At 46.3% G+C, this 20,912-nt stretch overlaps 2 protein-coding genes across 2 annotated transcripts; one reads left to right on the forward strand and one right to left on the reverse strand.

Annotated features, from left to right (window-relative positions):
- The first annotated feature begins 7,490 nt into the window (after nt 1–7,490).
- Nucleotides 7,491–12,053, forward strand: SOWAHD (sosondowah ankyrin repeat domain family member D). Its single transcript, XM_083371936.1, has 2 exons — nt 7,491–7,547; nt 10,504–12,053. Exon 2 carries the CDS (start codon nt 10,645–10,647, stop codon nt 11,665–11,667), a length of 1,023 nt encoding a protein of 340 aa, XP_083228062.1. The 5' UTR covers nt 7,491–7,547; nt 10,504–10,644; the 3' UTR covers nt 11,668–12,053.
- Nucleotides 12,054–16,117: 4,064 nt separating this feature from the next.
- RPL39 (ribosomal protein L39) lies at nt 16,118–20,320 on the reverse strand. The gene is made up of 3 exons (XM_083371953.1): nt 20,185–20,320; nt 17,993–18,096; nt 16,118–16,357 (listed from the first exon to the last, which is right to left on the reverse strand). Exons 1-3 carry the CDS (start codon nt 20,185–20,187, stop codon nt 16,309–16,311), a joined length of 156 nt encoding a protein of 51 aa, XP_083228079.1. The 5' UTR covers nt 20,188–20,320; the 3' UTR covers nt 16,118–16,308.
- Between the last annotated feature and the right edge of the window lie 592 nt (nt 20,321–20,912).

Below are 20,912 nucleotides of genomic sequence, written 5' to 3' on the forward strand. Positions count from 1 at the left end.
GCGGCCACTGCGGCAGGAGGGGGGAGCGGAGAGGGCGAGGAACGGGGGCGTGGACACCACGCGGAGACCCCCCAGCTCCGAAGCCCCGCAGCCGGGCTGGGCGCGGGCCGGTGCCTCTTCCTCCTCTTCCTCCTCTTCCTCCGTTGGCCGGCTTTCCTCCTCCAACACCCCCCCGTGGACGTGGGAATGGGCTGGCCGGTCCTCCTCTCTCTCTTCCCCCCCCCGGTTGCTTCTGGCGCCCCCTCTCCCCGGCCGCGGTGGTGCAGGCCGAGCAGGCAGGAGTTCGCAGGAGGGGAACAGCCGGGGGTCCCAGAGGGTCCTGCCTGCTCTGCCCCAGGGCCGGCTGCTCTCCTCCAAGGGATCTCCCCCCCCCCCGCCCCGGGGGCTGGCAGCTGAACTGCCCCACCTGGTCCTATTGACTCGCCATTCGGTCCCCAGAACCAGGAATTGTGGGGTCCTGGGGACTCCAGCCCCCCTGGTGACCAGCTTTGTGTAAATCGGATCTGGCAGATTGGGTCAGGACCGCAGTCGGTGCTGAAACGGCCCCTTGGACCGGGTGTTTCGGATGGCATAAGAGGAAGACCCTCACCCCTCCCTGGATGCATCCTCAGAAGCGTGTCAAAGGGTTTCTGAGATGCTGTCGCTTGGGATCTCCCAGTGGTCTCCCATCCAGGTCCTGATCAGCTCTGGCCCTGTTTAGCTTTCACGGGTCAGTTCGGCTCAGGAAGATGGGACTTTAGTCTCCAACAGAGAATCAGGGCTGGGAGGGAACTTGGGAGGTCTTCCAGTCCAACATGTTGGCCAGTTCTGAGCTTTGAGTTCTCCCAGACAGCCTGGATGCAGCAAACTAGATTTTGATCCACCTCCTGGATCAAGGGAAGAGACGGAAGACCCAGTTTTTTCTCCTCCTGATCTGGGAAATAACCAATTGTGTCCTAGACTTAACAGCCGCTGCCCGGTTTCTCCTGCCTTTCTCCTCTCAGCCCTTAAAGCTGCTGTCTGCCCATGTAGCTGGGTTCACACATTACACCAAGCCGCAGGGAAACATAGTTGTCGAAAGCCGTGGCAATTATCCCGGTTCATACATCAAGTGAAGCTGAGATTCATACAGTAGGATTAGCCCAAACTGACCAAGCCATGTTTTAGGGGAACCCAGCCGGTGGGTTTGTGTGAAAGAGAAACAAAATAGCCTGTGTGGAGAAGGGAAGTTGTTTGGTGTTTGTTGTTTGTTTTCAGGAAAATTATATATAAATTCTTCCGTTTGTTTCTCATTTGTGAGAAGCACCACTGGGGCTATTTTTGATAGACTGTTAATACTGATCCAGCTAGCACAATCCAGAGCCACAGTGAGGTTTCCACATCTTCCAACATCTATTCTTTTCACACCTGTCATCATCTACCTATTTCCATAAGTCCCTCAGCAAGGTGATGCTCGTGATCCCATAAGAGCCAAAAACAAAAAAAAAACCCCTCGGATTTATGTAAACACGGCATTTAAGAAGCACCGGTTCGAAGGAGTTTATGCATATTCAAAAATTGCAATCGCTGCTGTTCAGAGGACGCAAGATGCCTCTGCATCGTTAAAGAGCGGTGCGCAAGATGGGGTTGTGGGTGTTTTAAGCTAGGAGAACATGCATGGCTGTTAATTGTACATTTTAACTTAAAAGTGCAGAGCCGAAGTATTGCTTTAGCTGGTGCCCGGAATGAGACAGGCTTTTTTTCCCCTGTGGGGTCATTGGTGCTCTCTGAACTTGTTTGTTTCCTTCCAAACATTTCATTACCCAGCTAGGTAACATCATCAGTGCTAGAAGAGAGTGGGGTTTGGTGGAGAGGAAGAGGAAGACTGTAGGGTTCTTGGTGCTCTCAGCTTGGTTGTTCCTTCCAGACATTTCTTACCCAGCTAGGTAACATCATCAATACTAGAAGAGAGTGGGGTTGGTGGAGAGGAGGAGGAGGAAGAGGAGGAGGAAGAGGAGGAAGAGGAGGAGGAGAGGAAGAAGATTAGATTTAGATTTAGATTTTATTAGATTTATATACCGCCCTTACCCGAGGGACTCATGGCGGTTTACAGGGCATTTTAAATCACATCAATATAAAATACAAAGTTAAAAGAGAATTAAAAGATTAAATTATCCCTGAAAATAAAACCCCAGTTAAAATTCTCAGCCTGGGTCAGAGAGCTCAAAGAACCAAGTCTTCAGGTCCCGGCGGAATGAGAAGAAGAAGAAGAAGAAGAAGAAGAAGAAGAAGAAGAAGAAGAAGAAGAAGAAGAAGAAGAAGGAGGAGGAGGAGGAGGAGGAGGAGGAGGAGGAGGAGGAGGAGGAGGAGGAGGAGGAGGAGGAGGGAGGAGGAGGAGGAGGAGGAGGAGTGAGGAAAGACTGTAGGGTGTCTTGGTGCTCTCTGAGCTTAGTTTGTTTCCTTTCAGACATTTTATTACCCAAAAAGAGCCTTGGTGGAGCAGTGGGCTAATGCCTCCTTAAGTAACACCAGCTGCCTGCAATTAGTGCAGGTTCGAGTCCCACCAGGCTCAAGGTTGACTCAGCCTTCCATCCTTCGAGGTAGGTAAAATGAGGACCTTATTAGGGCGAAAGCCCTAATAAGCAGGCATATACATAGAATGAAGGCTATTGCTAAGCACATTGATTTGTGCTTCTTAGATTGTAAGCCGCCCTGAGTCTTCGGAGAAGGGCGGGATATAAATGGGATTAAAAAAAAAAAACTAGGCAACATCATCAATGCTAGAAGAGAGTGGAGTTGGTGGAGAGGAGGAGGAGAGAGGAGGAGGAGGAAGACTGTGGGGTTCTTGGTGCTCTCTGAGCTTGGTTGTTTCCTTCCAGACATTTCGTTACCCAACTAGGTAACATCATCAGTGCTATTAGAGAGTGGGTTTGCTGTCTGTTTATACATAAGTGGCTTCCCCCCGCCAGTGTCTTTTCCCCCTCTCTCTTCGGCACCTCGGCTTCATTTCAAGTGGCTACAGAAGGTCTTTCAAACACAGCCTTGAGGATGCTTTTGGAGATATACAAGCAATAACCGTGCACCCTCTGTGGAATGAGGAGGCTAGCCGAAGGGAAGCCACCGTGCCTGTTCCCATCCCTTCAGCCAGTTTGTGAAATAGTTTTCGTGCCTTTTCCCAACGGAAAACCTCCTTTTTTTTACTGAATTGTCTCCGGCCGCCAGGGGACGCTGTGGCTGGGGACCTGCCAAACAACAAGGCAATTCAGCAGCGGCATCTTCACTTTGTGTGTCCAGATTGTTTGGTTCACATCTCAGGCGCTGCTTTGCGTCAGTGGAACCGGTCAACCTTGTCGTTGTGGCCCAGTGTGGCTTAGTGTGGTGTGCGAGTCCTGTCATATGTGGCTTCTTCTATTCAGTGCTTATTTTTTTTGTAAAAGGAAAAGGTGCCGGAACTCACACATGTCATACAACCCACCTTGCCTACCCTACAAGGTTCCATCCAAACAAGGTGCCGGAACTCCATTCTGAGCGTTCTATGACAAAAAAAGCCCTGCTTCTATCCATCACGGATGAGCATCTTCTCTGCATAAAAGCATGCTGGAAAGAGAGTGTTAATTGTTCTTATTTCTCTCTTCCCCCCACCCCCACCCCCTTAGTAATTTTTTAGCCTTGAGAGTTTACTCCCGTGAAGCCCACAAGCTGTGGCTAATGATTAACTAATTATAAATTTCAGGGGAAATGACTCTGTTCCTTGTAATTATCAGGAAATGTATTCTGGGAAGCATACATGAAATTGACAGACGGGGAAAAAAAATTACAGGCTCTCCCTTTGACCCATCTGAACTGGTGCACGAGAAGACTCAGCTGCCAGAAAAGTAAGATTCCAGATGAATACAGGCAGTCCTTGACTTACGACCACGATTGAGAGGGAGGGAGGGAGGGAGAGAGAGAGAATTTCTCCTATCCAACTCCGTTTCCTACCAATGTCAAGATACCTCGAAGAAGCACCAAGCAACATCTGGTGCAGAAGTCTTCGCTACCTGTCAACCGGTAAAGTGATACCTTGCCCCTTAGGCTGTGATAATATATGCTAGGTAAGAATGTGGGAGCCTAACTTCCCACTGACAGGAAGGACGTTCAAAGATGGCGTTAGAAAGTCTTGCTGCACAAAAAAAGTTGGCAGACGCTTGGAACCAACTTCCAGCCGAGCTAGTGGGCCAATCATCAGGGACGGAGTTTAAAGATGCCTGGGATAAACATATGTCCATCAGCCGACAAAAATTTTTTTTTAAAAAAAGAGAAATATAAATTGTAATTAGTAATTAAAAATAATGAAAAAATGAAAAAGAAAAACAAACAAAAAACCCTCAAAGGGCAGACTCAGTGGACCCCTGGCTCTTTTTCTGCCTTTCTCTCAAATAACAGATAGCCAACTTGATTGCCTCTACATTTGTTTTTTCCTCCAAGAGTAAGTCGGAACCCATCGTTGTTCACTTCGGCAAAGGTCCCATGAAAACAGGCCACAATAAAATGCGACTCCAGCTGCTGTTTCCTCCGTTTCTCACGCAACGCTGAACATCAACAGCTGTCTAGGGACATCCGGTTGCATCACCGAGTTTTCAAAAGACCTTTGCTCCAGTCTTGTTTAAGGACATTGCCCTGTCTTTCTAGTTCTCGTCTTCTAGTCTTGGAACTGAAGTTCCAAATCCAGATAAGTTTCCTGGTAAGTCACTTAATGCATGCTCAAAGGACCAGAAGAAGTGGCCTGAAGAAGCTTCATGGACGAGAAGCGAAACATCTTCCAAAAAAAAAACACACACACCAAGAAAGTCCAAGCTCTGAGCTTCAGCTTCAGAGCTGAAGAAGCTTCTTGGATGAGAAGTGAAAGGTCTTCAAAGAAAAAACAACGAAGTCCAGCTGCATCTTTGGGACAACCCTGACCTGGATGACTGAGAATCCTCATAGACAAGTGGCCTCTAAGATATTCTTCATCCTTTCATTGGTGAGTTCCGTCCTGCAAGGAGCTGGTTGGTTGAGCTGTAGAGGAAGCAAGCTTCCAAGAGTCTTCCTGACCCATCATTTTTTATATCCTATCGGCCTAAGATCAAGATAGCCATCCAGGAGCATCAATCTCATCCTACTGGAAAGTCTCTGAGTGATCTCAAGGAAGCTACTCTCTTGGAGACCCAGCTTTCCAACCCACGCTACAGCCATAAAGTCTCGGCAGAAGAATAACAGCTAATATATATGGATTTTTGGAATTCATAACTATCAATGCTATTACTTGACTATGAGACCAGAGTGTTGTTCAAGCTTCCAGGAAGCAGCATTTAGCTGACCTTGACAGATCCCAGAAGCCCAGCAGTAGAGTAGAGTAGAGTAGAGAAAGAATAGAATAGGAATAGGAATAGGAATAGGAATAGGAATAGAATAGAATAGAATAGAATAGAATAGAATAGAATAGAATAGAATAGAATAGAATAGAATAGAATAGAATAGAGCAGAGCAGAGCAGAGCAGAACAGAACAGAACAGAAGCTGGAAGGGACCTTGGAGGTCTTCTAGTCCAGCCCCTGCTCGAGCAGGAGAACCTATATACCATCTCAGACAGGTGATCTACCAGACAGCAGAAGCCTACCAAGCTGCTATTTCAATGGAGGATTACTACCACAACTGTTGGCCAGTTTGGGGAGATGAAAAAGCCTCCTAGAAAAAAAAATAGAAGTAATAATTCCCAGTATTTTATTCTACTTTATTACCTTATTCAACTGTGCCAAAAGGAGTTGGAAGTCGATGCTTTTCTTTTTCTTCTCCCCTCGTTTCCTCCCCTATCTTCCCATTATTTTCCCTTTCCTTGGCATTTTCCTCTTTTATATTTTTTTTTAATCCCATTTATATCCCGCCCTTCTCCGAAGACTCAGGGCGGCTTACAAGCTTAGCAGTAGCCTTCATTCTATGTATATGCCTGCTTATTAGGGCTTTCACACACACCCCCAAGCGGCATTATTACAAAGTCAGCTTAATTGCCCCCAACAATCTGGGTCCTCATTTTACCTACCTGGGAAGGACGGAAGGCTGAGTCAACCTTGAGCCTGGTGGGATGCGAATCTGCACTAATTGCAGGCAGCTGGTGTTACTTAAGGAGGCGTTAGCCCACTGCTCCACCAAGGCTAATTAAAAAAAAACACTTGGCTAGAAATAATAGTAACAATTATGCCCACAGGATTGCCCTGAAAACTGCTCGGATGGAGTCCCCCACTCAAGTGGAGTAGCAGAGAACGTCTTTTTAGCGATTATCTTATTTTTTTTCCCCAAGGACTCAACAATTTACTCACCTTGCCGACAGGTGGAGCCCGGGAGCAGCGCGACTCGCACCAAACCGAGCTTGGTTCGCTCGGGTTTCGCATACGCCGCCCAAGCCCACTTTGAAGGGTCCCCTCATCCACCCACCCACCCACCCACCCACCCACTGGGCCTTACAGCCCTGGCGTCCATCTGATTGCCCACCCTTAAGTAAATCCAAAGGAGAAAGACGGCCAGATGCGTCTGGTATAATAGGCTCTCCTGCTTGAGCAGGGGAGGGGGCGGGTGGACTAGAAGACCTCCAAGGTCCCTCCCAGCTCTATTCTGAGTCCTGGTGGCTTACGGAGACGGGCCTTCTCACCTGGGAAAGCTGCTACCTGGGGCTGGCCAAGCTGGGCTGTCTTGTGAACGGGGGCTGGTGGGGGGTGGGGGGGGGAGTCGGGGAGGGGGGGGCTCAGTGACGCCCACCAACTCGAGTCTTTCCCAGCAATTCCCAGCGCTTGGCAACGGGAAGAGGGAGAGGAGTGGGTGGGCTTTTCTTCTCGCGGGGCCGAGGAGTGGGTGGGTGGGTGGGTGAATAATTGGGTGGGTGGGATCCCTCGTCTCCCCCAAGAGGGCGTTGGAGCAACCTCTCGCCAGGCGGCGGCTTAAGCGCCTGGAGGAGCGCAAAGGTCGGTCGTGGCGGCTCCTTCCTTCCTTCCTTCCTTCCTTCCTTCCTTCCTTCCTTCCTTCCTTCCTTCCTTCCTTCCTTCCTTCCTTCCTTCCTTCCTTCCTTCCTTCCTTCCTTCCTTCCTTTCTTGGCTCCGCTCCGAAGCGGGGCAAAAGAGCAATCTTTGCCCGGAGGTTGGCTCAAGACGCGGAAGCAAGCCGGCTCCAAACGGGAAGAAGGGACCTGCGGGGCGGCTGCTTCGGATTTCACTCCAGCTGCGGGGTTGTTGCAAGGGGCTGCGGCTGGCCGAGGGGCTCCAGACAAGGCTGGAAGCCGGGGTGAGGTGACCACCGGACCGGAGTCACAGCCGCCTTCCCGGTCACCTGGAGGAAGGCGGACGAACGCCCGCCATCCCCGGCTCAGGAGCGCGCAGGGCCCCCGGTCCGCGTTCTCGACGCTCCAGAAACTCCGAAAAAAGGAAGAAAAGAAAAGAAAAAGAAAAAAGAGGGAGCGATCCCACCCAGCAGTGGGGAGGGAAAACCTTTTTTTGGGGGGAGGGAGGGAGTGGGGGCGGGCGGGGCAGAAGGAATTGCAATTCGGATCAGCCGGAGGTGAGCTCGGAAGAAAGTTGAGCCCAGGTAGGTCGCCACTTTCCCTTTGCGCGCGTCACCCCGGCGGGATGATGGTTTGGTATCGGGGTTTAGGAGCGCGAGGATGGCTTGTGCCTGCAGCTTGCGGACAAGTCGGCAGCGCTGAGCTCGGAACGGAGCGATTACCTGGCGCAGCTTCCAATTTTCCCGATCCGGATTTCGTGGGGAACAGCCTACCCTACAGCAGCGTTTCCCAACCTTAGGAACTTGAAGATGCGTGGACTTCAACTCCCAGAATTCCCCAGCCAGCTATGCTGGCTGGGGAATTCTGGGAGTTGAAGTCCACGCATCTTCAAGTTCCTAAGGTTGGGAAACGCTGCCCTACAGGGTTGGTTTTTCTGGCACTGACAGGGACTGTCTCAGGAGCTGCTGAAGAAAAAAAAAATGTGGACAGCCCCACCTGGTAATGTGCAGCGTATCCAACCTGCACTGAGCAAAAGGGGAATTGCTTTTTTTTTTAAATCCACAGGGGGGAAAAATGTCAGTGTGACGGTGTTAATTCCCAGGCCACCCTTCCTTTTTATTAATGTATTTATTAACTTTATTGATACAAACACACACCATCTTACCACCAGGTACCTCTGGGTGGTTTAATATATTATATATATATATATATATATATATATATATATATATATATATATATATATATATATATATATATATATATATATATATATATATATATATATATATATATATATATATATATATATATGCCTTCTCTCTTGCTGCTCCTACCTGTGCACCAAGGGATTAAGAAAGAGGTGTGTGTGTGTGTGTGGGGAAATCCCTCCTCAAATCAAAAGCATCCAGAGTCGTTTTGGGGTAACAAGAGGGTCAGTATATAAATTTTAATTAATTAAGCTCCTTTGTCACTTATGAATAGAAATAAAACAAAAAAAACCCCTCCAACAACACAATTTTGCTTGGCTATTGATCTCTTAGAACAGGAGTATCGACCTTGGCAACTTGTGGACTTCAGCTCCCAGAATTCCCTAGAGAGCATGGGATTCTGGGAGCTGAAGTTCACAAGCCTTAACGTTGCCAAGGTTGGACGTAGGCCCTGCCTTATACAACTTCAGAAATGGTGCCACTATTTGTTTATTTGGAGCAATCCTGAGGCTGCCCACCTTGAACTCTACAACTATTTCGCAACCACACACAAACACACACACAAATCTAAGATAACGGGGTGTGCCTGTAGGTAAAAAAGGAATCTGGAAAGCTGTCTTGCTTTTACCTTGGATTACCCTGGAATCTCTTAGGTAAGGGGGGGGGGAAACGGATGGAATTTATTGTATTTCCAGGAACAGCTTCCCTCCAGAACTTTCTTTTTCTCTTTCCCTTGAAACATCTGTTGCTGGGATATTATTAGGTGGGAGGGAGCAAACCCCCCCCCCCAAATATCCTGTTTTATACTGTCTGGGGGAGGAGGGATGAGCAGGAGTCAGGATTATGGTTTCCGGAGTGTATTTAAAACCTGGCCGAAAGAACAGTGTCCAAACATTCAAAATAGGTTTCAGCACCAGTGTTAGTCTGTGGCAGCAAAAACAGCATCGGCTCCTGCATGATATTTAGTGATAATTTAAAACCATCAAACTGTCCATGTTAATAAAAGTCTTAATTTTTTTTTAAAAAAAATAGATCGATAAGACTGTCAAATGGGGCAGCTCACAATAGCCTCAATACTAGCTCTCCTCCTTTAAACAGTTTTCCCAGGACATGTGCAAACTGGGAGAGTCCAAAAGGTAAAAAAAAAAAAAAACTTTTGTGCAATTGAAGTCCTGCTCCTAGTTTATTTGCATTGCAATGTATGTAAATTAGGGGCAGGGCTTTGATTGTGTAGTTAGATCACCCTCTTGGTGTTTTCTGTTTGTTTCTTGTTTTAAATCATCTATGGATGTCCCCAATGTTCCATTTTCCTAAGCTCCTTTTTCTCCACATCCCAAAATAAATCTTGTTGGAGAAAATGAAGAGAAAAGCAACAAGTAGATTCAAATGAAAAGACCGGGATTGACTTCCAAGCCAGTGGCAAAATTCTCACTCATGGACCTAACCTGGTCCCTGAATTAATTAATTTATTTTCTGGATTCAGACAATATAGTGACTAATCAGCTTACTCAAATGATCTGCATTTGTATGACATGCTAAGCTGCCTACACGCATGCCAGCCCAACCGAGATTAAAACTAACAATATTTAGCATGGGATGGAGTTGCTATAACTTTTAAGTTTTAACTGATCTGGGCAGGTAGGTATATCCGGAGTCTGTGTTTGTGAACTGTTCCAATATTAGAGATGTGGAGCACTTTAAGATGAAGGTTTCTCAAAGTTACCTATCAATGACCATTCTTCTGAGTTTTCTCTGAAAATGAAGTTATGGGTAAGGAAAATAGAGAAGGTGTCAGATAGAAAGCTTTGTTCTGTTCTTGCATAATATTCTTTGCTTGCATCACAAGACGTGTTAGCAAAAGCGACAGTTGGCTTGAAAGGGAAGTTAAGCGCATTTATCAACAATGAAAGTCCTCGAGTTTGTCCAAAACTTTGGAGAGAAGAGAAGATTTAGAATCAGAATAGAGCTGGAAGGGAGCCTGGAGGTCTTCTAGTCCACACACACACACACACACACACACACACCGCTCGAGCATTTCAGACAAATCACTGTCCAGTCTCTTCTTAAAAACCTCCAGTGATGGAGCACCCACAATTGGTAGCTCAAAGTTGAAGTGTGGGGTCCTTGGTGCGCTCTGAGGCTTGGACCCCACTAGGCAGCTCAGAGAGCACCAAGGACCCCCGTTTGGAGAATTGGAGATGAACAAAAGAAGTGCAGTCCTGTGATGAAACCTTCTCGGCTGAGTGTTGCTATTCATGCTCTCTTTCTCAGGGAGGGATCAGTTCCTCTTGCTAAGTGCTGATGGTCCAGTTTGGTTCCCCCTTTCTAGGCAGGCAGCGGCGAGGAGCAGAAGAGACCGCCCGGGCTTCCTCTTCTGAGCAGGAAAGTGATGACCTCAAGAGGCAGCTGCACACAACATTGACCGAGAGGTCAGGAGACATGTGGGGGGAGTACCGCGAACTTTGAGGAGATGCTGGACCCTGAAGGAAGGGACGTGATGGAGACGCAAAAGGAGAGCAAGCAGAAAGGAGGAGAAGAGACGCCTGTCGTGGCAAGCAGCCTGCAGCAACAAAGACCAGCTGCTGCTGGCAGTCAATCCCCTCGTCTTTCTGACCGGCCTGAAAGCTTGAATCTTCTCCGAGGTCAATCAACCAAGAGGGGCTGCGACTGGGTGAAGAGGCGTTCGGCAAAGTGGGGGGCCGAAATGAGCCCGTCCCGGCTTTCCATGTCTTGGAGCAGCACAAGGAGGAAAGGCCTGAAGGAGCTTCTCCTGCAGAGCACTCAGGCCAGCCCTACCTGGCTTACAGCTTCCCGCAAAGCCTCCGTCCCGATCGATAGCCAACAGGTAGAGGATAATTTCTCAGAGGTGGCTTCTGAAGAGTTGTGCTTAGCTCTGGACCCCTTGGAGCACGAATGGATGTTGACGGTGGCCCAAGGAGACGTGGAAAGCATCCTCGACCTGTTAGCCAAGGAGCCCAGCTTGCTTTCCAGGAGAGACTTTGTGACTGGCTTTACTGTCCTCCATTGGCTGGCCAAACACGGCCGTCACGAAGCCTTGATCCAGGTGATGGCTTTTGCAGAGAGGAATGGCTACCCAATCAACGTTGACGTGCCCACGGCCAGCGGGAGACTGACCCCTCTGCACTTGGCTGCTCTTCAGGGTCACGCGATGACCCTCAAGATCCTAGTCGGAGCCTTTGGGGCCAACACCAGCCTCAGGGACCACAATGGCCGCAGAGCTTGGCAGTACCTCCACGCCAGCGCTCCCAGAGAGTTGAAGGAACTCCTGGGGGCAACTGAAGAAGACTTGGCCATCCCAGGAGCAGGGAACACCAACAACAACTGTGCTCCTTCAAGATGGAGTTGGATCGGGGCCTTTCGAACGGAATCCCACAATGCTGAGGCTGCAAGGCCAGACCAGAGGGCCAGTCCCACGGGCTCTTATTTGAGGAATGTCTTCAGGCAAGCTGTTGCGTTCTTTCAAGATCGTTAGAGGTCTCCTAGGTGGGTTCATGGCATTTGGGCTCCTGGCTGGGGCCGATCCTCATGGCGGCCATTAGAGACCCAACAGTTAAGAAGGTGGAGAAGCCATAGATAGGGTGGTTGATGAAACGTTTGGATTATCTCCCAAGTTTTAGCAAACCTACTTACAGTTTCTGGGATAAGAACTTTTTTTTTGGCTCAAGGAAGTTGATACGGGGAGGAAGAGACCTAATGAAACTGGGGTGCCCCTGGCATTTCTTCTCTAAAGCAGAGGTCTGCCACCTTGACAACTTTTAAGACTTGTGGACTTCAGCTCCCAGAATTCCTCAGCTAGCATAGCTGGTTGAGGAATTCTGGGAGCTGAAGTCCACAAGTCTTAAAGTTGTCAAGGTGGCAGACCCCTGCCCTAAAGTGCTGTGAATACATAACGTGAAAAGAATTTGGAATTCTGTGTCTGGAAAAATTCTCACCTTGTCCTGGGAGAACGGAGGACATTGCATTACGCAAAGATATGTGCATAATGTACTCGGATTTGTTGAGAGTGGACGGCCCCAACTTTTGTTATTGCAAAACCTCTTCTGACAGCTCAACAATACAATTTGGCAAGCAACTCACTTTTTAAAATCCGAGTTGCAATGCTTAAGGAAGCAGAATATAACACTGGCTGCCAGGTCTTTTGGCAGGATGGGGTGGAAAAGTGTCAGAAACAATATGTATTTGAAAATCAGATTTTGCAAGTCTTACCTACCCACAGTGCAACTCAGCGCTGGGCTAAGATCAGCCATGCATTTTACTTTACAAGAATACTGAAGGCTTAAGCGTTGCCTATGCAGATTTTAGATTTTAAGATAAGAAGGTTGGAATGCTCCGCAAACGTATATTTTTTGTGTGCGCTTTGCCTGTCCTGCGTTTCAAAAGAGCGTAAGGAAGCGCACTTGTTAGACCAAGCCCTTCCTGTTAATGTGGCAATCTTTGCAAAAATTTCAGCAGCAAGTCTCTAGGAGAGGGGTTTCCAAGCTTGGCAACTTCAAGACTTGTGGACTTCAACTCCCAGAATTCCTCAGCCAGCATGGCTGGCTGGGGAATTCTGGGAGCTGAAGTCCACAAATGTTAAATGTTGCGATACCCCTGCTCTAGGATGCTGTTTGATACTTGCCTTGTTTGATCAGTATTTTTGTGTTTGTTTTGTCCACCTGGTTTAATTTGTCATTCCTGCTCCCCGATCGAAAGAAAAACGCAACCAATCAAGAGCAGAACAGAAAGCGTAAGTTTTAATCTGCAGGATCTCCAGTCATCTCCAGGATTTTAACGTTAATCTATTTTAGGAGTGTAGCATTCGGAGAGCTTCAGGGATATTCTCTGTTTTAAATAAAGGATATTTCAACACTAATGTTGTCCTTTTTTGGGGGGGGGGGGTTGGGTTTTTTGTGAACGGGTGAATTCCTGGTGGGCAAGGACAGTCTTTAAAACTTTTAGCAGAAATGAGAATCGGCGTTTCACGTATGGCCCCAAACTGGGTGCATCCAGAAAGCTCTGGATAAGCTAATCATGAGTTGCCCCAAGAGAATCACTACTCCCTGGTTGAAAGAGGATTTGGGGTGGTGGGGGGGGGGGTCAAAGCAGGCAGACTCAAGTCTTGGGATATTTTTTGATATTGCTGCCACCAGCACTTTTTGAGAAACCACAAGATTCATAACCGGAAGGGGGCATATGAAACTGCAGGAAATATGCGGGCAGAATTAAAACAACATTGAGTGACATCTGGTGTTGGCAAAGGCTGCTTGATTTCTGAGATCGGTGTGTGTGTGTGTGTGTGTGTGTGTGTGTGTGTGTGTGTGTGTGTGTGTGTGTGTCTGTTGAAGCAGAAATGGTTCTGCCCCAAGAAAGAATGCAGGAATAATTTTAAAAAAAGGGGGCTACTGTCTTCAGTCCCATGAAGGTAACTAATGGGAGATTCGTGACAGTAAGGCAGCATCACGCAATCCGTTGTCTGGCCAGCAACTTTACCATCTAACAGGGATTCAAGCGTTTAACCCAGTCTCCATAGACCAGCATGGGTCATTCCCATCTCGTTTTGCCCAGGATTGAGACGGTATCAGGGTACAGATGATACCTTATTCCACGGGTCTTCAAACGTGGCCCTTTGATGACTTGTGGACTTCGACTCCCAGAATTCCTCAGCCAGGCTGAGGAATTCTGGGAGTCGAAGTCCACAAGTCATCAAAGGGCCACGTTTGAAGACTCCTGCCTTATCCCAATTTTTCAGAGGCTTTATATAAATGCTTAATAGGGGTGCTATTTCCAGTTGCTATGGATTGGACTGAGGCGTTGAAGAAGGGGATTACTGCTTCGACCTATCCCAATGCTTAGATCACGGCTACCCACCTTGGAAACATTTTTTAAGACCTGTGAATGTTGACTCCCAGAATTCTCCAGCCAGACCCGTGTGGGAGTTGAGGTGCACGTGTCTTAAATAAAAGTTGCTAGGGATACCCCTGGCTTAAGACTTTGCGCTCAATGGCATCACAAGGCGAAAATACATGTCCCAGGAATTCTGGGAGTCGAAGTCCACAAGTCATCAAAGGGCCAAGTTTGAAGACCCCTGCCTTATCCCAATTTTTCAGAGGCTTTATATAAATGCTTAATGTTGCAGGATCCAATCAGGGTACAAAGTGCACAGAGAAGTGTTCTTTGAGAATGGGCTTCAGTACGAGTCCGAAAGCTCAGAAGATAAAATCTCTGATCCTGGTTAAGAGACCCAGATTGGATCCCAGTATCAAGTCACCAAGACCGTTGAGATCAGAAGGATCACCTTGCCCTCAACCGGGTCTCATATTGCTACCATGATCTGCTAATTTAAAGGTAATAGACTAGCAGAGGTTACAAAAGGTTGCCTCTAGTATTTTTTTAACACCAGTTGCCAGGAAACAGGTTACACCTGTACTTACCTCCTATTTGTAGATTTCTCAAAGGTGTCTGTGGAAACCACAAACCAAACCTGGTAGTCCTTTATCTGATTCAACTCAGCTTTTCTTATAGGGTGGCGCCAAATAATTCTCAAAGCAGGGCTGAATTCAAGCTCATAGCAAGAAACAATGGTGTAAAATGTGGCTGCTTTAAAAGTCAAAGACATTTTTTAAATGGATTATACTAGTAAGAGGGTCAGTGCTCCTGGATAAAGTTAGGAAGCAGTCTATCTAATGCACCCAGAGAGAGATCTGTATTCACTTGGCTTTGGGTGTCCAAGCTTGTCAACATTAATTCCATGGGTTTTTGAAATCCTGCCCTGTCTCCAAAAGCACCTGGAGAAGTTCCAGAGAAATTTTTTTTGAAGGAATTCCCTAAAAATTGCCCAGATCAGCAGCATTACATTTTTAGACCTAAAATTCCTCCTTCAGTACAAATAGTGGTTAATCAAACCATGTCTTCAACATGTATAGTCTCTTAGAGGGACAGGGCATTTATTCCACTAATACATCTGGTTAAGTTTTTTTTTCTTTTAAATAAATCTGAATCTCTTTCAATCATGACTTTTCTGTAAGCATCTTCACTGTAGGTAGTTAAGTCTGCTAAGTCGTTTTTTAGCTCATCAGCTCTCTGAGTTAGGGCTATCACTGCTACTTTCTTATACAGTTTGGGTATTTTGTAAATTATTGCTTTATTAGTTAATCCCCATTAAATGCAACTCTTCAAAAAAATATTTCTTAACAGCTTCATTGTTGATTCTGGTTAAACCTGCGAAGAGTCTGCGATTAAGAAGCATTTTCTTTCTTTAAACACTGAAAAAACAATTTTCACTTCTTGTTAACAGCTTGTAGACTTTGTAAAAATTGTTTAAAGGTAAAAGGTAAAGGTTCCCCCGCACATGCGTGCTAGTCGTTTCCGACTCTAGGGGCCGGTGCTCATCTCCGTTTCAAAGCCGAAGAGCCAGCGCTTGTCCGAGGACGTCTCCGTGGTCATGTGGCTGGCATGACTGGACGTTTACTGAATATAAGTAAAAAGAAAAAAGGAAATACTCCAAAGATGTTTTGCATGCAGAGTTGATCACAAACCTCTTTTTTCTTCTTTCTCCTATAATCTTTTATACTTTGCCTTTTAAAATTTCCTACCTTATCTGTTATTTTTTCCTGTCTCTGGCTAGAGTTTTCTTAGTTAGTGCCACCAGCACTTTGAAACAATGCATTTCCAAACCCTGAAAGTAATTTATTTGATTTCTATAGCTGTCCATCTCAGCAAACGACTCTTGAGCAGTTGACAAATATTCTCACATTATTTGCTTGGGATGAGTTTCTGCCAAAGTCTTTTATATACTGTCAACGCTTTCATAAGCAATAAATCCAGACAGAATTTGAAATTAACTAATCTCCTCTTTGTTAATGAACCATCTCCCCTCTGGCAGCAGGAATTCAGTCAACATAGCTACGGTGAGAAATAAAAAGAACATAAACACGAACACAAAATACCACATTATTTGGTTTTAATTCCTTTGGAAACCTCTTGGTGGAAATAAAAATGTTAAAAGGTGGCGGGGAAGTACATAATACACCAGGAGGTTCAGTCTTGAAAATAGGGCCCTGTTTAGAAGGGAGGCATCCTGGGGCACAAAAGCTGGGTGCCAGACAGACATGGCGAAGATTGCAGCTGCTTCTCTTCACAGGCCCAGCTTGGTCCTTCTCCAATGCCGCCTCTTGGAATTGTACCTAGAACAAAAGAGGTACAATTAGTAAGCGAGACACAGCTCTGAGCGTCTAACGGACACAAATCTGAACTGCAAGAAGCCAATAGCAAGCAACTAAATTAGGGACCTGCAATCTGGGGGGCCTCTTTTACAAAGCAGAGGGAGAAAACTTTTCCCATGTCGATCTTTATCCCGTTCCTCATTTAAATGCACACACACACAAAAACCCCTAGTGTCTTTATTTTTCAACACAAGCTGCTTTGATAAACAGCGTTATGAAATTTACGGTACAAGGACGGGACCCATAACAAGGTCTAGCATTTCAAAATTTGCCCCCTCCCCCCAAAATTAAGCCCACAATTATAGTACTAAGAGATGGGGAGGTTACTAGGCTATCGTCCAACTGGAATTTATGGACCAGATCAACTAATCAAGTCTTTTAGATTGAAATTCAGTGATTTACTCAAATGCATTGATCCAGCCGATTGCTTTTAAAAAAAAACTACATCTACATCCTAATCTCATATGGTGATGAAGACACACATTTAACAGGCTTCCAAATTATTCAGTTACCTCCTCAAACAATTATTTTCATTCAACATGTACAAATTCTGGTTCTGCACATTTTGTATTCATGCTGTATTATCTGTAAACTTTATTAAGAGGATGAAGCGGCCCTGACAGATGAAGCAATCAATAAATCTAATTTCCCACGTGTTACATCCCAGAAAACCTTCCTTAGATATTACCCGAGTTACATTTGAGTTTCCTCTGAGGACAGAGAAGATGAAAACTGTTTTGTGTTTTCCCCATAACGCTTGTCACTGTTAAAAGGAGACGAATTGCACCAGGATGAAGGAGAAATCCAATCCTATGTAACAGAATTGCTCTCAGCAGGGATAATGGCAGTGTTTCCACATAAGGAAACCCTGCAATTGCAACCTGCTTTGGAAAATTTCCTTTCAGAAAATAGTGTTTCCTTTAAGGAAGTAATCTTCACTCATCTGACCTGGGAACAGATCTCAAAATTTCAGTGCCAGAGAGAAACAAAATGTTGGATGGATAGATATTTATTTATTTATTTAATTGGATTTGTATACCGCCCTATTCCCGTAGGACTCAGGGCGGTTTACAGGGCAGTTAAAACCATGAATACAAAAAATTAAAAACAAATAAAACAAATTAAATTCAAGCCCCAAGAGTAATAGGAACGCAAATGTATTTTGCACCCCAAGAGAAGGGGGTGTACGTGAAACGAAGCAGAAGGATGAAAATCAGGAAAACAAAACAGATGATGAAAAAAGATAACGAGGATTTGTTAGAAAGTCGTTTGATACCAGGAGGCAAAGTTAGGTCAATTACAAACAGGGGCTCATACAAAGTCAGCTCAATGTTGTTATTATTTGTAGCAGAATTGATTAAATAGTATTTATTAAATTTTGTATAATGAATGTTTGGAGGCCAATGGGACCACCTGAAGCTTCATGAAGAGGCTGAGGAGCTGAAGAGTTTGGCACCCCTGATTTAGAAGGATGTAAATGAACTTGAGGCAGGTTTTCTTCAAAACATAAATATCCCCATGAAATTGCTAGTGAGGTCTGACAGCAGGCAGACAACAACCAAGGGGATCTGAAGCCCGCTCCTTCAAGGGTTGTACCTGATCTTATTGCCAGTTTTCATGCGAATCCATTGCGGAATGGGACGGTTCTGCTTCTGCTTCTTAGCGAGGAACCGCTTGATCTTGAAAGTCTTGTGGGACGACTGGAGATCGGGAAGGAACGTCAAAGACAATTTAAGCGGTGGTCAAGATAAGCTTCCAAAAGCATCACACACAGGCTTCCAAGAATGGCCAACTGCCCTTTTGGGAGGTGATGGAACTCTTCCTTTTGTGAATGCAAAAGAGGGAAATCTCTGTGCTGGGCAGAGAGAAGTGGACTAGAGGATCTTCAAGATCCCTTCCTACTCACGATTCTGTGAATCACAGGCCCGCTGCGGAGCAGAACCTAGAGGCAGCCCAGCTAACCCATGGCAACGTGGGTTGGATTATGCACAGCAGGGAGCAGCGAGGATAATTTCAGGAATTACGGGGAAGTTTGACATAGATTCCCAGGCTAAAAGGGGAGAGTAAACTGAGCAAACTGGATTCCCCCCCCCCCCCCAGGGAAGCCTAGTCTCCCTCCCTACACACTGCAACATCAGATAAAAAAAAGGAAGCAAAACAAAACAGGTTTTTGTTACTTTTGAGCTGTCCTGAGTTGTATTTTAAGACTGGCGGCCATGCTCACAAGATACATAAGCCAACAAATAAACAAAGCACCTCTGACCTACCCAATTTATATTTCTAATTTCCATTTACTTAACGGTTACTCCAGTCTTTTTAAAACTTCCATGCTCGGCACTGAAATGTGTTTACACAAACACACCTCGCCCCTGTACTTGACGGCAATATGAAAACGCCAAGCCTAACCCTACGGATTTCAGCCTGCCGAGGGACCCTGGACAAGCTGCAGTGGGCAACGGAAAAAAAGGATTCGATACTTTGGCTAGATGGAATTGATATTTTTACCCCATTTTTTTAAAAAAATAATTCACTCAAGAAAGAGACCTAACGCGCCTGGCTATTTTTCTCCACAACAACCCCGTGAGGTGGGTCGGACTGAGAGAGAGGTCCTGACATAAAATCACCCAGCCAGTTTTCATAGCTAAGGCAGGACTAGAACTCACAACCTGCTCGGGCAGGAGACCCAACTGGATTCTTCCCTCCCCCCAGCCCAATCTCAGAGCCTCAGAACTCTTCTATTGTTGGCAATTGGCAATTTTAAGACTTGTGGACTTCCAACTCCCCAGAATTGAAAAATTGCCGACTGGGGAATTTGGGGCGTCGGAGTCGACAAGGCAATTGTGGAGACCCCTGGCTTTAGAAGACGACTTGGAGTTCTGACACAGACCAGGGGTCTCCAACCTTGGCAACTGAGGGATTGGGATTTTAATTTTTTTAATTTTTAACTTTTAGAATGTGTTTTATTTATTAGGGCTAATTTAATGTATTTTAACTTTGTATATTGTGTTTTAATTGCCCTGTACACCGCCCTGAGTCCTTCAGGAGAAGGGCGGTATATAAATCCAATTATTATTAATAATAATAATAATAATAATAATAATAATAATAATAATACTTGTGGACTTCGACTCCCAGAATTCCTCAGCCAGAGTCGAAGTCCACAAGTCTTAAAAGCTGGCAAGGTTGAGGACCCCTGCCTTAGAAGGCTCCGAGTTCTCAGATGAGCTGGGATATTGGGTGGGGGAGGTCCAATTGGGCCTCCTGCTCGAGCAGGGGGTCAGACTAGAAGACCTCCAAGGTCCCTTCCAACTCTGTTCTTCTGTACTCTGGATACTCGGTGGCTGTGAGTTCTAGTCCTGCCTTGGCTACGAAAACTGGCTGGGGGGGGGCTTTGGGTCAGGAGCTCCCTCTGTCCAACCCACCTCACAGGGCTGTGGTGGGGAAAAACAGGCCTACGACGCCAAATTGGCTCATTATGCGTAAAATTGGGCCGGAATCCGACCAACCTTTCTTCGGACTCGCTCAATCCCATTCCATCCCTTCCTTCGAGTCGCCTTGACCACCGAGAAGGGCAACTCTATGGTAAAGAGAGGCCTACAAACAACTCTCCATGTAAGCGGCGGACGGGCGAGCCTTAACCGGGCACCCCCCCCGCTCTTTTCTACACACGGTTCCCAATTCTCGAAATGGAGCTCGGGGTGATGGGTAGGAAGCCCCCAGAGGGCCCGGCCCGGGGAAGCGGGTTGGCAGGCCGTTCCCCGAGGGAGGATTGCGACGGATATACTCACCATCGTCCAACGCGGCTACCGGCTACCTCAACGGCAGCAGACGAAGAGAAAGGCAAGACGGAAGCGGCGCCGGGTACGATGGGAAAAAGCCGACAAGTGCTTTTCCTGTGAAGGCTAGAAAGTCGACTCGTTGGCGACAGCGCCGCCCCGCTCAGCGTCTCCTTACCGGGTATTGCAGGTTTTCAAGCAGGTTAACTCCGCCAAGGTCAAAGACTTCACAGCAGGATTTTTACGAATAATAGTGAAAAAAAAACGTACTGAATTTACCTGGGGTGTTCATAGATTTAATTTATTCAGTGGGCATGCTGCCCGTTTGGATGTGCTCGTCGGGTGTATTTGGAACCATCTAGTAATTCTGACTTGGTAAATTGAAGATTTTATATTAAATGGTCACCCTTTTATTTTATTTTATTTTATTAATTATGAGACTTGTATGCCGCCCTATCTCCCAAAGGACTCAGGGCGGCTAACAACAATAAAATACAAATGAAAATAAATATTAAAAAAGAATTAAATTGCCCAAAGGTGTACGATCAAACCTTAGTGGCGAATTAAGCCTTTTTTTGTTGGCATGACAAATTGGGCAGAGAATGTCTTTGAAACGGGTCTCTGCTGGAGGATTTCGTTGTTTCTGCTCTCCTTAGTTCGCATTCGGTTTTTCTTAAAACAGGATCGTTTCCCTGCAGGTTTATTCCAATGTGCGCTTGGGCTGGAACAGCCACACAAAT

Source organism: Vipera ursinii (genome assembly GCF_947247035.1).
Source record: "Vipera ursinii genome assembly, chromosome: 12".
Classification (NCBI taxonomy): Eukaryota; Metazoa; Chordata; class Lepidosauria; order Squamata; family Viperidae; genus Vipera; species Vipera ursinii.

What these genes read in the sequence shown, in the direction of transcription:
- SOWAHD (XM_083371936.1), top strand. Translation starts at nt 10,645, where the DNA reads ATGCTGGACCCTGAAGGAAGGGACGTGATGGAGACGCAAAAGGAGAGC.
- RPL39 (XM_083371953.1), bottom strand. An exon ending in AAAACTGGCAATAAGATCAG is followed by an intron (nt 16,358 to 17,992) that starts GTACAACCCTTG and finishes CTTTTGTTCTAG; the next exon opens with GTACAATTCCAAGAGGCGGC.